The 17,363-nt window shown below is 40.4% G+C and overlaps 2 protein-coding genes across 4 annotated transcripts in view; one reads left to right on the top strand and one right to left on the bottom strand.

Annotated features, from left to right (window-relative positions):
• The first annotated feature begins 3,560 nt into the window (after nt 1-3,560).
• il12a (interleukin 12a) lies at nt 3,561-5,839 on the top strand. The gene is made up of 7 exons (XM_069706327.1): nt 3,561-3,579; nt 3,755-3,900; nt 3,989-4,078; nt 4,360-4,401; nt 4,763-4,906; nt 5,056-5,097; nt 5,286-5,839. The coding sequence occupies exons 1-7, from the start codon at nt 3,561-3,563 to the stop codon at nt 5,424-5,426; spliced, it is 624 nt and encodes a 207-aa protein (XP_069562428.1). The 3' UTR covers nt 5,427-5,839.
• Nucleotides 5,840-6,401: 562 nt separating this feature from the next.
• The window catches only part of LOC138625426 (uncharacterized), a 12,134-nt gene continuing 1,172 nt past the window's right edge, over nt 6,402-17,363 (bottom strand). For 2 of the 3 annotated variants that reach the window (XM_069706337.1, XM_069706334.1), the window contains exons 2-17: nt 15,648-15,679; nt 13,437-13,469; nt 13,196-13,303; nt 12,637-12,669; nt 12,493-12,528; nt 12,089-12,130; nt 11,961-12,010; nt 11,712-11,764; nt 11,389-11,615; nt 10,759-11,012; nt 8,898-9,023; nt 8,567-8,702; nt 8,307-8,354; nt 8,143-8,214; nt 7,665-7,967; nt 6,402-7,196 (exon numbers count right to left, since the gene is read on the bottom strand). In XM_069706337.1, coding sequence (XP_069562438.1) covers nt 7,168-7,196; nt 7,665-7,967; nt 8,143-8,214; nt 8,307-8,354; nt 8,567-8,702; nt 8,898-9,023; nt 10,759-11,012; nt 11,389-11,615; nt 11,712-11,764; nt 11,961-12,010; nt 12,089-12,130; nt 12,493-12,528; nt 12,637-12,669; nt 13,196-13,303; nt 13,437-13,469; nt 15,648-15,679 — 1,582 coding nt within the window. In that variant the 3' untranslated portion in view covers nt 6,402-7,167. The remainder of the gene's footprint in view (nt 7,197-7,664; nt 7,968-8,142; nt 8,215-8,306; nt 8,355-8,566; nt 8,703-8,897; nt 9,024-10,758; nt 11,013-11,388; nt 11,616-11,711; nt 11,765-11,960; nt 12,011-12,088; nt 12,131-12,492; nt 12,529-12,636; nt 12,670-13,195; nt 13,304-13,436; nt 13,470-15,647; nt 15,680-17,363) is intronic. The other variant, XM_069706336.1, reaches the window with a different exon arrangement.

Here is a 17,363-nt window from a genome sequence, read left to right on the forward strand (position 1 = left end):
GCCTCATCATGACATTGTTTGTGTCTCACTCTTGTCGTTGGGGTTGGTTTGCTGCTCTTAAAGGGACTCATTGGTTTGGGCAACCCCTTCAAAGTCACCGTGAGGAATATATCTTTCACGTGAAATAAAACGGCTTGTTGTCTTGAAGTGCACGATGAATGTTTACTTGTGTGAGTATGAAAAGTATAAAAGCGTGCAGAAATGATTCTATATTTAAATATTTATATTTTAAAAAAAATTCCCCTCAGGGATTAATAAAGTAAATACCTACCTACCTACCATATTACTAACATATGGTAATGAGTACAATCGTTTTTCTCACATAAAATGCCCCCTCCCCCTCCCCCTCCCCTCCCCTGCCTTCTCCTGGTATGGTCATGTGTAAAACATTGACTGTTTTTTAAGGTTCCAGTCTTTGACGGTCCTGCGGTGGAAGCAGAGAAAGGCCAGGGAACTCCTGTCAACCACGCACTGACCACTGCAGTTTCAGAGAGTGCACTTCCTGTGAAAAGTCTGTAAAGCACAACGCTCGGGCTGCAGGTTGTGGAAACTGATTTACTGGCGTAACAAGAAGATGAAGTCATACTGTACGTGTGGGTTTCACATTCGTCTCTCTATGAGTCTAGTGCACTTGTGAGATACCGATTAACACCTTGGACCAACTGAAAAAAATAAAATAAAAACTCGGATTGAACATTTAACCTGTGGAACTGAAATTGGTAAAACACTTTCCCCTGAAGCTCGATTGTTTTCCATCATCATACACTCTTCCTCTGAAAATGACATTTGCCAGTCATAGAAGTGTAGATATTTACATTTTCTCTGAGGATTTTAAATATTTTATGATGTAATTTCATATTGAAAATTATCTTTTCTTTCCATTTATTTAACCTGCAATACCGGTGAATTATAACAAGTTTTTACTATGAATATTGTGGCATGACTAATGCCAAGAAGACCAGAAAACATGCATGTACCCCTTCCAAAATTCTTAAAACTGATAATGTTACAGACTTCCTATGAGACCGGTTTCACCAAAGTGGGACCAGTCATAGAAGAGGACATTAGCATAACAAGGAAGAACTAACCTTTGCTTTATGAAAGGTCAAAATGCAGTGCAAAGGACCGTTGGTAATTGTGGTCGCAGGGGGAGTTTGAAATGTGATATTTTTTTTTTTTTTTTTCTTCAAGGTGGTCCCCTAAGATGTCTATAAAAAAAAAGTTGAACCGGTAATATAAAACAAGATAAGTAAACATGCTCAGACAACAGTGAACTCACCTGTTAAAGAATTTATTTGGTAAAACGTCAAAGGTCAGAGAAATATACTGTAACGGTGTACTTTTGTTTAATGTGGGATTTGTCAAAGAAAATGTATACATGTGCATATATACGTATATTTATATTCATTTATATACATACAGAGGAGCAGTTGCAGCAAGGGGCTCATCTTGATGTGCTGCTGGACTGAAAGGTTCAGAAGATCCACCAACTACCCCCCCCCCCCCATCTATCTATCTATCTATCTATCTATCTATCTATCTATCTATCTATCTATCTATCTATCTATCTATCTATCTATCTATCTATCTATCTATCTATCTATCCATCTATCCATCTATCCATCTATCCATCTATCTATCTATCTATCTATCTATCTATCTATCTATCTATCTATCTATCTATCTATCTAATTAATTATCTAATTCCCACCTGGGAAGCACAGAGGTGTCCCGGCCTTGTTTCTTCAGCAGAGCTTCTGAGACCGTCCGGGCCTACATGGCAGATGGCAGCATTGTTCACAGCAACACATCTCAAAGTAAAAAGAGCGGGAACAACGTTTGTCTTGTCTGTAGTTGCCTGCGGGGTGTGAAGCGTTGCGTAGGGGGGAACACGGTGAAGGACCCGTGGCCTGTGGGAAATGCAGGTGGGATTAAGGTCGTCTTGGACTTTGGAGGTTAACCAAACCACCGGCGGTGGCCCGGGTTTCACGGGATGAGCAGTGGAGGATTTGGGGTGATGAAGTGGACCTGATGTGATCCAGGCTTTTCTGGCTACAGCCAAAGCAAGTGAGACTGACATGGTGGCTGCAGTAGTTGAGTGGAGACAGGCGGTTCTTCAGTTGTGTAGTTTGTGCTCAGGTGAGGAACTTCTGTGTGCTGTCACTAACGCTCTGAGCTGGACTGCTGGCTTGGACTACTTAAAAGGCTGAAGTGTTCCAGACTGTCCTTTGATGATAGCACATGACGTCACAGACTCGAGTGTGACATCACTGGTTGGTTACGCCCTATTTTTTTTAATTTATTTTTTTATAATAATTTGTTGGTCGAACCGTGTTGTTTTCAGACATTGTTTGGGCTCATAGTTTGCAGGGAGCTGCTTCACTAAACCTGATTAGTGGATTAAACCGGGATTTTCCAGCTATCCTTTTTGAACCAAGCCGTGATTCAGTTTCACGGACGCACGAGAACCGAGTTACCTTCAGCTGGCAGCTGCCTGAACCACAACATACTTGATCCATCCTGCTTCCTTTCAGTCAGCAGTCACTCCAAAAAACACATTTCTTATTGTTATTCCCTGTTCTGTTGTACTTTGGCTATTTCCCTTTATTTAATTTTTTTTACAAGCCTGCATTAAAATTAGTTTATGTTTATAAAACCTGCTATTCAGATTGTCGTTAAAACTTTGATTACTATTTTATTGCAGTTCTTCGTTTTTAATTAAGTCCGTGATAAGGGCAATATAGATATAAATATAATATAGGTCTAAAGTCTATGGAAATAAGCTCTTTACATTAAAACACGAGCACAGACTGTTGAGACTCAAAGTTTCCACCGCATCGCGTTGCTGTAATTCTCTGGATTGAAACGAGGTAACTGTAGACTATGTGAATGTCAAGAAGCGCTCAGATTGCTGATGAGGGAATTATTTCTGAAATTTGTCACGTTTGGTACGTTTTGCATGCTATTGGCTGTACTGACAGGTGCAATAAGATGCATCCCATACTTTGAGGGAGGGCGCGTCCCGTGCCAATAAAACGCAGCGTGCCTCTCCCATCGGAATGCTGCGGTTAACGGGACCAGATGTCACAGGTCATGTTGACGTTGCACCCAAAAAAAAATGCGCCCTGCCAATCTGCATCAATCAGCTTTTCTTTTTTTTTTTTTTCTTCTTTTTTTTGAAAATAGAAGAAAAAAAAAAGATGATGTCAGTGGATATTCATCAGTGTGGAGTAAAATACTCCCGCACCTACTGAGAAATCCCTAGTCAGATCACCATGCAAAATGTCAATCACGGTGTTACATCACTCTTACAGTTTACTTTTCCCCGTCGCTACTTTCTTTCTAAATCCGAAACAAAAATCGAGACTTCCCGGTTTTTTTCTTTCAACCAATGAATATCAACGAGGAAATTACGTGTGACGTTACTTTTCTTTTTTGCTGGCACACCTCTTGCATGCTATCTGAGGGAATCTCCCTTGAATACATATAAAGCCATCTGACAAGGAGGCACCAACTTAGTGTTGCTGATTAACCAGACTCAGTGCAAGGTCTCAAGAAATATGGCAAACTTTAATATCTGTAAGTCAGAGACTCCGTGTTAGGCTGATATATATATATATGTTTATTTTTTTTTTTATGTTTGTTTGTTTTTTACATATTATCCTATTGTGTTTTATTTTGCAAGTGGGACATCTGAGGGCTCGTGTGGACCCAAAATACCAATGTGTTGATGATTATTTCTCTTTTCATGCAGACTTGGCCAGCTGCGTGCTGCTGCTGACTCTGAGCTGGCGCACATCCACCGCAGTCCCGTTGCCCACTCCGATTACAGACAATAATGCACATTGCTCATTGCTCTTCAAGAGCCTCCTGCTGAATATCCGGGAGCTTCTCAACAGTGTGAGTATCTCTGCCAATTCTGTATTTATGTATCTTTCTTTCTTGCCTGTCCTTTAGCAGTGATTAATAACAGCATTTTGTGCTACAGGAGGTTTTGTGTTATGGCATCACATCTGATAAAGTGGAGCTGAGGAGTGAAACGGAGACCGTGCAGGCTTGCGCACCCACTCTGACTCGGGTAACATTTGTTGATTAATCAGTGGTATCAGTTATTTTTTGCACAATTATTATTAAATCAAAATAAAGATTTGTCTTTATATTTTAAATTTTTTTTTTTTTTTTACATTTTTCAAAAATAAAATATATTATGTAAATTATAGTCTGAAGTCTTTTAATGTCAGCTCAGCTGCCTCCAACTTACTAACCACTTTTAATGAACAGTGTACAGTCCAGATCCTGATTTGACTCGTGAAACAAAATTGCCCAACTAACTTCTGTTTAAAATGTTTTCCTCCACAGAACACAAGTTGCATGGTGCAAAGAAATTCATCCTTCAATGAGGTATGCTGTATTTTTATGAAATGCTTTTTAAGATTATCAGATATATTGTCTGTTAATAATTAGTTTGTCAGTATCTGTTTTATTTTAAAAAAAAAAAAAAAAAAAAAAAAAAAAAAAAAAAAAAAAAAAAAAAAAAAAAAAAAAAAAAAAAAAAAAAAAAAAAAAAAAAAAAAAAAAAAAAAAAAAAAAAAAAAAAAAAAAAAAAAAAAAAAAAAAAAAAAAAAAAAAAAAAGACTTAACATTTTTTGGGGCATTTTACGCGATACCAATTAAAAAACATATTCTGACCATTTTTGCATTTTCAAAGAGTAAAAACAGATGTCTGATGTTTTTGCTTTTGCTTTTGCTTTTGTATTGACAGAGTGAATGTCAGAGAAACATCATGAAGGACTTGGCCCACTATGACGCTGTTATTCAGTCCTACCTCAACTCCACACTCAGAAGTCCTGAGAAAGAAGGTGTACTTCTGGGTACCACTCTGGGAATGATACAGAGCCTGAGGAAGGTGTGTTTATTGTACACGTGTGGGAGAGAGAAAAATAGAGAGAGAGCGGGAGAAACTAGCCACGATGTAAAAAACAGAAAAAGTAAGACAAATCTGCTGGGAAATTACATTTGGAGGTTGCCTGACAAAATCTTCCTTGGTTTACACAGAACTGCTCCCTGAACCCGAATGGAGAGAACGACTCCTCAGAGGTATGTTTCTATTCCTTCTGTTTTGTTTGTTCCCTATTTAGACCTCGTCTTTCAGTCGTTTTTCAAATCCTTGTGCAGACGGAGAGGGGTTGTTTTTTTTCCAGACATGCAGAAATCTTAGTTTTTCTGTGAAAGTGGCAGCTCACTCCTCTGCATTCACACTGCATCCTTCTCTGCCGTCTGTACAGGAGGACGCTGCCCAGATGTGGGGCGATAACACCTTCAACAACCGGCACAAGATGTGCAAGATACTGAGAGGCTTCCACATCCGAACCATCACCATCAACCGCGTCATAGGCTACATCTCCTCCGGAGACCACAGGAAGTAAACATCCTGCAACCTTGACAACATCACCACTCCTCCAATCAATAGCACAACATTTCTTCTTCTTTAATTAATCGCAACTGAACCAGCCGTCCTCATGATTCACTACCATCACTCACAACTACAGACCAAGTAGTGCTTTACGCCGCTGCACAACTGTCTGCAGGAATACTGCTCAGGCATAAGCTAGCTGGCTCGAGTCCAGCCTCTTCGCTCAGTGATGGCTGAAGGACAGTCAAATGATTGCTAAGGTTAGCTGTGAAGGCCATGTTGGCCAATCTAAATGTATTCCAATATTTGGGGGAATGTATTTATTTAATTTATTTAAGATCTATTTATTTATTTATTTATTTATTTGATGGACTGTGGTGTAATTTATTATTTATAATAAAGTATTTTCCGTATGAAGAGCCGAAGTTGAAGTGATTCTTCTTTTTGGTAATTATAGACGACACATTGAAGGAATGAAGTAAAAAGAAACATACAGAAGAACTACGTTAGTTTTATTCAGTCAACATTTGCTTCTTTACCTTAATCCCAAAAGTCTTCGGAGGGATTCTGACATGACAGGAAACAAGTGGAAAGGAAAAAGTACAGACTGGACTGTTGCTTGTATATTTTTTTAAAGAAGCAACCCTATTTAGGGAATGTAAACATTGCTGCATAATATCGACAAAGAAAAGCCCAAAAGGTTCACTATCTTTTCCGCAGAGATGTTGGATTACAGATTTGGTAACTGGAAGATCTCCACATAGAGCTGACAGTGTCATCTTAATTGGTTTTAAGCTCCATATTCGGGAGATAAGCCTAAAAAAAAAAATAACTTACTCAAATATATATGAATGTTTTCTGTTTTTTTTAGCTGCATTCAGACAAGTTGAATATTTAAATTCAGCCCTGATATTTTTTTTTTTCTAAAGTGTACCAATGTGAAATACACAAATAAGATTTATACACAAGATGTTTGTTACAGTCAAGTTAAACAATACATACATAGTTTTGGATCTCTTTCAATTCAATGTAGTTTTAGAGTCATGGCTATCAAAAGGAAGACAAAAAAACCAACTATAAAACGATGTAAAAAAATACAAATAAAACATGTTTGAAAAAGATGGTAAAAAAAAAAAAAAAAAGTAAGTATGTACAAGTATAGTGTGCACAAATATAAAAATGCCGAAGACACCAAAACAGTTCAGTTATTCAGTCCGTACATTTTTGGACAGTCACATGCATCATGTAATGCCTAATTGTTTCATAAAAAGTCCCAAAAAAAATAACATTTAAAAGTGAAACAAAATGCATAGGTTGGATTTTTCCCAGTTTTTGCTGCTGCAACACTGCAGCACCTACATTAACATCAGCTACTGGCTACATAATTAGCTATTACATATCTCAATGACTCCTACCGGTCATTTTAAAGCATCATATTCTGACTACAACAAAAGTACCTTTTGGTACAGTGTGTCTGTTCTATAGTCATTACAGAACCACAGGTGGACCACATTTGAACAAAATTGGGGAAAATGCCTGTTAGAAAAAGGACAATAGCTCTTATCATGAAATGCAGAAATACAAACTAATCAGTTTCAAGTTTAGAAAATATTCAAAAGAGAAATAAAAACTGAAGGAAGAGCTGCTGTTTGGTCCACAGGTCAACGCTGCTTTGCTGTATTCCTGAGATCTTTGTTTTTTTCCTGGTGATGGTTCAGCAGTTGTTCAGCAGTTGATTTAATTCATATCCCTTTTCACTTAGCTGCTCGATTATCCATCATATCTGAAAAGACATACACCAAAAACAAAATAATCAATTGTCTGAACTACATACATGTGTCGTGTAGCTACATTAGCTACTACATAGCAAGCAGCCAACTGATCTGGCTGACCATACGTTCTGCACAGCAGAAAAGATCCTGGACCATCCGGTGACATTAAACTTTCAATCTTCTTGCCATAAGAGAAGGTCTTGACAAAAATGTCCTGAGATCTGAATCCGGGTTAGCCACTAGAGTGATATCATGAAACAGTTCATTTAGTCTGACGAGCACTGCACTGTGTAATAATAATAATAATAATAACAATAATCTTATCTTGATGCGCGGCTGACAAACACATTCAACCAAAGCTGTAACGAGCAGCTTCCACGTGAACCGGTGTTATTTAACAGTCATCAAAAGTTTGAGCGTTGGACTTCAGAATGATTTATCAAAATGATCATTATCATTGTACGTCTGCAGTGTTTTACCTCGCAGCGTCTGATGAACCTCATTTGGTAAGTCATCCAGCTCCTCCACACTTTTCCACAGGTGGTACGCCGTGGCTTCTCCCAGCCGCCGTCTGCTCTTCCACTCCAGCAGCATCTTGTGCTTCTGCATGGTCACATCTTTCTCTGCTGCCTGGATGTCATCCAGATCCTTGGAGTTCAAGTCCAGATAGATGGCCACCTGCTTCCACTCCTTCCCGAGCTGCTTGGCCACCTGCAGCAGCTGCTTCTCTGACATTGCTTTCAGCTCCTGACTCCCCGGAGTCATCACAGTTTTCATTCCATCTGCAGGAAAACACAAACAGGTGTGTCATTTTGCTATTATTTTAGACAGACGTGCATCTGGAAATAGTGCAGGTGTGGACTGTTGACCAGCTTGTGGCAAAACAAGGTTGTGCCTGAAGTTCTTCAGAAATCAGTAGTTAAAAAAAAAAAAAAAAAAAAAGATGTGGAAAATCACCTGACTCGTCCTGAGAGCGAGGTCTTTTACAGGCGGTTTCCTCCTCTGAGGGGCTGCTGCTCCTCTGTCTGCCTACGAGAGAGATCAATATGATGTGAGTCCACCTGTAGGAGCTGAAAGCAAGTGTTGGGAAACTGAATAAAATAAGGTGACAGGAAGCATACTGTTTGTCCTTTTCCTGGGCTTATTTCCCGTGTTATTCACACAGTCACCTGAGAGAAGAGAGTAGTGGGAGAAACCTAATTACAAACCAGTCAAAAAAAAAGCCCAGTGAACATTTTATTTAGTTGCTTTCATTTCCAATGAACATAGAAAGATGTGTGATGAAACTTTTCAAACCAATTCAACCTAGTTTTAGCTTCAACACCTTGGGTGTTTGTTTAAGCCTGCAGTATCTAGAGTAAGAGATAAAATGCACTGGTACCTTCTCTGATGGTAGCGGACCATACAGTCTCCTCGGTGTTAGTCTCTATGAGAGACAGTGTAAAAGGAGGGGGCTGCTCAAAGAAAGCTTCAAAGTAGCCTTTCATCTTAGTCACTGCAAGGGTGAATTTCAAGGCCTGCAAAGCGACGCGTGAACAGAATTTAGTTGTGTAGTCGGTGAGTAATGGACCCAAAATGTTTCTTCTCGCTCGCTGATGAGGATGATAATGCTGCAGCCAACAGTTGCACTATAACCGTGTGTTTGTAGTTTCAAAACATCAGAATGACTCGCAGCGAGCAGCCACACGTGCGTATAACGCAAAGAGACGCACCTGAGGTTTGATGTCTCCCTCTGGCTCGCTGAGGAGGCGATACGTCCCCTCGTACAGTTTACACGTGGGAGGCTTGTCTATCTTGATGTAACGGTTCTTGTAGCCTCGGACCTGTTTGCTGACATCCTAGTTCACGTGAAGACAGCAGAAAGACAAAGAGGAGGTAGAGGCTCCGTCAGTTTCTTCACGATGACAACAAACGACTAAGCTGAAGGCATCTCGAACAAAAAAAAAAAAAAAAAAATCAAGAGTCCAGTTGTGGTGAATGACTGCAGGCCAGAGCAACATAATGTGATCATAGGAAGTGATCATATGGGAAAAGATTATTAACTGTACTTTTTTTTTTATTTTTTTTTTTACAATAAACCTACTACGATTATTCACCAGCTGAATCCTCCTAACCACACACGCTCTCAAAACCACAGACACCCCTACTGAGAGATTTCATCAGAACAAAGAAGAGCTTTAATATCATGTCAGACTCAAGTGATGCACTTATATGGAGAGCAATGAGACTCGGGGTGGTGACAAGTGGATATCATATGATTTATGCATAAAACTATTTATACTTGAATTCTCACAAATGCTTGTTCCAGTCATCACACAAATACTGTACCAAATAATTTGAATACGTGGAAAACAATTTTACAAATAGGTACATCACAACCTGAATAAATATGGATACTTTAATATCCTTAACTTGAACTTCACAGATCTGATCATTTTTGCTGCTTGCATATAAAAATATTTGTGACATTCTTTAATAACAGGTTGTTAATTGGGCATGGATCACACAGATAACGTTACATTGGTGTGTGGAGTTTTAAGATGCGTTCAAGTGTTGGGACATTTAGACTTTCAGTGAATTAATGTGTAATGATATATAAGTGGGAAGATGTTTTTCTAAATAGACAAATGATCTCCCCGATTAGAACACATACATTTGCCAACTACATTCTTTACACAGTAGCATCTAAATGTAAATACGTAGTTTAAATAAGATACTTCTCGGTGGCGGGCTTGATGTTCTTCTGGGAAACAGCCAGTAAAGAAAAAAAGCGGATTACTCGGTTGTTGTGTTGATTGCGACACAATTTTTTTGAGTACCCAAAAATATGCACAAATCATTTTACACCTTATGGATTATGAATTTGGCATTTGTGACCATTTTGAGTGTCATTTCTCTCCTAATACCAGTGATCATGTATTATACAAATATGGAAATCAGCTGCCTATGAAGTGTGAAAAATGAACAAAAAGTGAAAGTAACATTTTTATTTTAATTCTGTGGTTTGGTTTCTTTTACTCATATCTGCAAAGGTAAGGCATTTTGCTGGGGTTTTAGCATGTTTGAAAGTTCAGATTGAAAAACATGGCGAGTAACGATGGTCTCATGAATGGAATGTTTCTTTGTGCTACTTCTGCAAGGAAGGTATTTCCTTACAGCACAGGAAGGAAATCCACAATTAAAACACAAAATGTGCTACTTTTAAGAAAAGTGTAGCCTATTGCAAACAGTTTTATTTCCACATACATAAGAAATGTCTTCAGAAGAGATGTGAGCGTGTATGTATTCAGACACTCAAACATTAACCTTGTAAACACTGTATTCAGTGATGGAACTGTGAGATTTCGTCACCATCACCGTTGAGGAACAGATACTGAAATTCAACTCGTTCCTCAGTAAACACGCAGGATTCTTTTCTCAATCGCCGCACTCGCGTGTAAAATTGCCAGAGCATCAACAGATTAAGAAGCCTGCTCGAACAGATATTCAAAGACAAGTCAAATATGGAGTAGGAAGTCAACTTGAAGAACACTTGTAACAATGAGGAGTTTTACAGCATTCATGAGCGGATACCTTGGTGTCAGACAAGTTGTTGATAGCCAGGTAGACGTGGAAGCTGTAGATGTTGTTGTAACTGCCGAGCTGCTTGTAGACCAGAACCACCCCGTGGTGCTCCACATCCTTGGTGGTCTGAATGATGGGACCCACGGGCGACAGGGACGTCACATTCCACTTCACGTGGCTGCCCGAGTGGTCCACTGTCGGCTCGATGAGCGGATGGTTGGCCTTTATGTGCAGGACACTGAATGTCATCTCGTTGTCTGGATCTGCGTCAAGATAATAGAGAAAAAGAAAGATGAATACTCCTCATTGAACCATTTTACACACGGATCCTTTTTAATGTGGCGTAACTGCACTAATTCATGTAATTATTTCTTGTGCTGAGGCCATAAGATGGATGATATCTTATTCATCCAGAATTCTAGCTTTATTTTCGCACCAAAATCAATTAGTCAAGGAAGAGTGAATTGTTATTTTAAATGGTGAAATTAAAGTTTTAATTACATTTATGACATCCTCCAGGTCATATCTTAGTTGGCGATGTTCATAACATCATCTTATGGGCCAGGTCAACGTCTCAAATTAACAATCATATGTTAAAGACAAAAAAACACAGGCCCGAGACAGCAATAACGGTCTCACCAGCCAGGCAGACGGAGTGAGGGAACTGGATGGACTTGAGGACGGACGCCTCCTTGTTGACCGTGTCCACATTGAAGATGGGTCCAGCCAACTTCCAGGAGTCCTGCAGTGACGCACCAAACTTGGACCAGGATAAGACTGAGTACCGCACCAGAACCCGCTCGGACGCTTCGAAAACCAGGCCTGTGACCGAACACTCATACGTGCCCTCTCCTTCCAGCTGCACCCTAGCACACACACACACACACACACACACACACACACTCAGTGATTGTGCTCGTTATCAGTATGAATGTGCTGCGGAGACACAACGTCACACTCACTGTAACTGTCCCTTGGAGATCCTCCTGGGGGTAACGACCTCATTGCCGTGGCTCTGTCAACAGCACACACAGCTTGTTTATTTACTTGCACGATAATAACACATAAAAAAACTGAAAGAAGTAAAAATGAGGACGGAATTAAGGCTTCTCAAAGGTCCTCCACAATATCTGAGCAGTGTCAAATACAACTATACAAGTATCAGGCGTTTCAAATCCGCACATTTAGTCAGATAACATTTCTGAGCTCACCTGATGGACGGCTTTGCATTTTTCACAGCATAATTTGAAGTACTTCTCCTCTGTCAGGACGAATGACAACAAAGTCAGCTGACACTATCTGCAGTGTTCTCCAACACATCTTGCTGTGAGCTGCTTACCTTTCCCATTTAAAAGCTCTGCTCCAGGTCCAGCGTCTGCCTCTAGAGGGTGACATCATTCACAGCCACGTTATCATACGAAAATCTTGCAGTATATTGCAGTATGTGAAACCTCCGGCAGACGCCCTTCACAAACGGCCCATCGGGTGCCAGTTTTTTTGGTTGTACGTGAGGGCGGGGCTCAGCGAGGTGTCAAATCCTGAGCTCGGAAAAAGCCAGCACAGCCCGACATTTCTCTGCATAATGATGTAGTATGACAGCCATTAAGATGCGGTTGTGGCTAGAGTTCACCATGACAACAAGCAGACTTGGCGGTCCACATGTATACAACAACACAGTTTGTTAGAATGAGAGCACACCAGTCGCAGGTCTCAACAAACATTTGGTTTCATGATGTGTCTTACTATTTTCAGACTCTTCTGCATCGGCCTCTTCATTGTCTGCGAAGAAAATGAGGGAGATAAATGTAGTCAGGTGTCTCCAGTTATGTTCACTTCATGTCTTACTTATTTTATAGTTTGATTTGGATTATAGGATGTGGTCCTTACCTTCCTCTTCTCCTTCCTGCTCAGCACCGCCTGCTGGTGAGAGTTGAAACACAAGGAGGAAGAGATTAAGACAGGAACAGAGAAATTAAAGGTTCAAAATGTGCTCACATATTCCTGAGACTTAAGATGAAAAAGATCAGGCAGTGTCTGTAAATATGAAGCTACCGCCAGCGGCTGGTTAGCTCGCACAAAGAGTGGGAGCAGAATAAACAGCGTGGTTCTGTCAAAAGGTCACAATCTGCCTCACTAATTAAAACTATTTCTCTCATTTGTTCCAACAATGATGACAAGAAGTCACTGCTGCTGGGCCTCATTTTAACCTTCTTTTTGTTGTTGTTTTGTACATGACGTTTGTAATGAACTCTAGTACTTGTAGACAGACTCTTTTTTTTTTTTTTTTTTTTTACCCCTTGGGACGAAAGCAGTGGATCCGTTTCCGTTTCCATTTTTATGCAAAACAAAGATCACATTTTCTGCCTGCAGCTTCATGTTTACCATAAAATAATGACTGTATAAAATGTCTTCATCTTACTACCCAAAATGGCAAACCATTCCTTACAGGTATGAGCTGTGATACAGCAGTCCAAAGTGTGTCTCTCACCAGAATCCTCCTCCTCCTCCTCCTCCTCCTCCTCTGAACTCTCCTCAGTGGACGTCCCCGTGTTCTCTGTTCAATAAATCAATATGCAAATGGCCAGGTGAGAGAGCTGCAACCTCTGGACTGATTTCCAATGAGTAAAAAGGGATTGATGCCACGAAGGTTTAACTGTAAAGTGTTGTGGTGTGATATTTCTGCTTACCTGAACTAGTGCTGTCGCTTTCCGTCAGGATATCTGTAACAAATCAGTAATTATTTTGAGGTAAGTGGTCTGTTAAAGCTGAGCAATGTCAACATGTGAGAAAAGGTCCTTGTATATTTCCATCTTATTGCTCACGCCTATGAATACTATTGTTGCTAACCACAGCATCATCACCATTAGGGGAACTACACCACTTCATTAGCACATTTCTGTGGTTATGATATTGCCCGGCAGCTGATGCATTACCAGCTAGAGGTGTCAGGAGGAGTAATGCTACTCAGAGTTTCATATGTTAATATAACCAGAACAGGAACCAGAAATAAATCGCACACGATACTATGTGAAGGGAGAGAACGCACAGATTGTCACACTCTGTTTACTTCTAATATGTCATGCTCCAACTTGCAGAGAAAACCTCAAGTGCTCAACGCTGACATTGTTTCAGACGTTCCTAACATGAGTAAATAAAGTAAAAATAGATTGAAGTGACATACATTTCAGTGTCAGAAAGTAAGAACAGAATAAGAACACAGGTGCAGCCCCACTAAGACCTCCAGATTTAGTTTACTGACAGATTTGTGTTCTTTTTAAGTCTTCATTTATATAAGTCATCCAAAAAAAAAAAAAGCCCTGAGCACAGCTGAATTACACTACCAGCTTTTACCTATGCATCATTCCTCGTAGCTGAACCGTGGCACCCTGAGAAAGAGCTTGTGATAAGTGCCACGCATTAACATTCTGGCACATTTATATGGATGCTTCCATAGGACCTGCTTCGCCTCTCTTCCCAGCAGCAGTGAATGTCCGTGGACTGGGCCATCTGGCTGATTGCCTGGCTGGCTAATGGATGAAGCCCATCCTCTCTGGCACACAGAGTTTTCTATCTTAGACTAACAAGCAGATGCTGCCGTCGCTGCTCTACTCACAGCACCTCCCTCATCAATCTCTCTCCGCTCAATCTGTCCGCTTCACCTCTCTCTGCACCCGCTTCCTCAATTCCTCTCTCCTTGTCCTCATATGCCTCCCATGGCCAATCTCTTTCTCTGCTTCTGCTGCTGCTGCTGCTGCTGCTTCCCTACTCAGCCAGCAGGCATCCCTCTTCTTCACTCTGGCATGGCTGCTGCCCTTCATCACACTGACAAACAAGGTGGAGAGCAAACACACACACACGCACAGATAGAGTTGTGTAAAGTCTCAGAGGTTTGGATAGTATTCACGGGTGTTGCCTGCCATCTGCTGGTCTAAAATCATAGTAGAACAAAGGGCAAAAAAAAAAAAAAAAAAAAAAAAAGGTTAATAGGTTCTATTAGACGTGTCTCCTTAACACAGATTTCCAACAGTTTTCCTTTTAGGTAGCTGGAAGGTTGTTAAAATACTTTACTCCTCACTGATTAAGTCATATACAGAGTTGATTAGCTTGGTCAGACTCTTCATTGATACTTTATGTGGTCTAAGAAATGACTTGGAAAACTTCTTGTGAATCATTTAATACACATTTCCCCTAATTCAGCCGAAAGCGTATGCGTCACTGGAATCTTTAAGATCTACACTAAAATTGCAAAATGTATGTAAGGTTGGAAAAAAATTTTGGTTGCATGAAAACATTCAAATGATCCCAATAAAGTTCATATGGTCAGATAAGCAAGTTTTCAGTGTGAGAAAAATCGAGCACCTGTATTAGATCTGTAATCCATACTCCCAGCGTTTTGAGTGGATTTAATATAATTGGTTAAAAAAAAAAAAAATTGCCACTGTTTCTGAATATTTTTAGAGGCCTCAGGTTGAGAAATGATCTGATATTTCACCAGAAAAAAAAAAAAATGAAATATTAAAGAAACTAAATTCTGAAACAGCGAACAACATTTGGTGTATCGGTGTACACTATTAAAACCAAACTCTGAATATGGAAATGACTGTGGGTGCATTTTGCTGCCCTTTAATGCAAATAATAGGAAAAGCAGGGAGGCCAGACAGTGAGAGGAGCCATGGATGGGATGGAATAAAGAAAAGGAGGAAGGGAACCAAAGCAGTGAGAGATAATAGATGGGGATTAACTCTTTTTAAACAATAAAAGGAGTCAGAGCAGGGTGCATTGCACAATCACCGACACAGACAGACGAAGAGCTGCATGGGCACGGTGACAAACTGAAAGAAGGATGAGCAGCAGACAGTGAGAGGAGGGAGAGGGAATGAAAATTAGTTGACGTTTACCTTTTTTATCAGGCGCTGGGACATCTCCGTCTCTGTGGGGCAGAAGAGATAACACTCAAGACTACTGGAAATCAAACAGTAGCTCACCATGAACTGTGAGGTTGAAAATGATGGTGCTGAGCTGCGTGCAGCTGCAGGATCTTAGCAGAGCACCACTTCTGCTATTTAACAGGTACAGGAAGTGAATTAGAAAAACAGGAACTCTGTACAACGACTTTCTCACACTTCTAAGACCAAGCCAGCGGTGCATGACAGATGTATCATCCAATCAGCTCCCCAGACACACGTCCAGTCTGACACACTTTCAGAGCCGTGTTGATGAGACTGGAAAGATACCGCGTGGCTACTTTTCCCCTTAAAACAAAACTGCTCCGATTCATACGGACACCTTTGTCATAACGGCGTCAGGCATAGAAAACAAGATTCTTCAACGATTATCTACTTTCAGTGATGTCATTTAAAAAAAAAAATTAAAAAAAAATAATTAAAAAATAAGATCAAATAGTGTTATGAATTAAATTTTGGGGTAAATTACTGATTCCGAGTCAGGTATTTTACACATTACACGAGAACACATCGCATTGCTCTGAGCATTCATTGCAATAATGTGCTTTCACTTATCAAATAATATTCTCATTAATTCCAGCCCTGCACAGCAGACCATCAAACACCAGCTCTTCCGAGACTATTCAAAATGTCTGCACATATACGCGCTTATACACGCGCGACTGCTCAGGAAATGCCGTACATCAAAACTGGCAACGATCCGAGGAGTCAAACAAAGTGCGATCGTTTATGGAGGAAGAGCGGAGGAACCTGTTGACGCGGTGAACAAGCGGCAGCACGCCTGAGCTGCTGCAGGGAGGAAGAGAGAGACAACCCCACAAGAAGAACGAGTTCACCACCAGCAGGCGTGACAAAGTAAACGCTCTCGTCCTGTTTCTCCCACTCAAGAGGTGTAAAAAAAAAAAAAAAAAAATACACAACTTTGTGATCAAAAGCGAGACGACGGATGAAGAAAACCGAGAGATCAAACCAGAGCGAAAGGGGATCTTTTTTTTTTTATTTGAGTCTGTGAATCCTGATAAGCAGCTGCGGTTTCCTGTTTTCAAACATCTGCCCAGGAAACACCGTGTTTCTCCTCTTCAAGGTCGGCCCGCTGAAAACCTCTGCCAAACTCAGTAGCGGCAGCAGCGAGGCTGAGCCTCGTCAGTCGCCGTGGCGATCGCCTCTTCCTTGCGAGCAAAGTTTCACTTTTTCGACGCTCAAATGTTTTCAGACAATGGAAAAAAAAAAAAAAAACTCCCTGCGTGTTTTTTTGTTTTTTTGTTTTTAAATCTTCCTCCTGACGGGAACCTCTGCGAGGGTCCTCGGTCTTGTTTCTGCTGAGAGATAAACGCCACAACATTCTCGTGTTTCCCCCACGACGTCCTATAAACACGGTGCTTCGAGCGGGACATCTGCGGGACAAAGTTGCTGCAGGCATTCATTTCTTCTTCGGATGTTTTTTTTTTTTTTTAAAGGCCTGCGTTTTATTGTTCAATTGTTGTTGCCCGGGCGACAGCACAATAGTATTCACTGAGGCATATGAGTCATCAGTATCACCTCACCTGTGTGTGTGGTTCACAATACAACATCAATAGTGAATAACAAAGAAAGTGATGATCAGACGAGGACTATCCTGAGGTTTTTAAAAACAGGAAACAAACAAATATA

This window comes from Brachyistius frenatus, unplaced genomic scaffold (assembly GCF_029030835.1).
Source record: "Brachyistius frenatus isolate BFR_SWC_R1_liver_20210118 unplaced genomic scaffold, ASM2903083v1 Contig_62, whole genome shotgun sequence".
Classification (NCBI taxonomy): Eukaryota; Metazoa; Chordata; class Actinopteri; family Embiotocidae; genus Brachyistius; species Brachyistius frenatus.

Excerpts from the sequence above, each read along its gene's own strand:
- il12a (XM_069706327.1), top strand. Across the intron at positions 4,402-4,762 it reads GAAATTCATCCTTCAATGAG|AGTGAATGTCAGAGAAACAT; the intron begins GTATGCTGTATT and ends TTGTATTGACAG. Across the intron at positions 4,907-5,055 it reads TGATACAGAGCCTGAGGAAG|AACTGCTCCCTGAACCCGAA; the intron begins GTGTGTTTATTG and ends TGGTTTACACAG.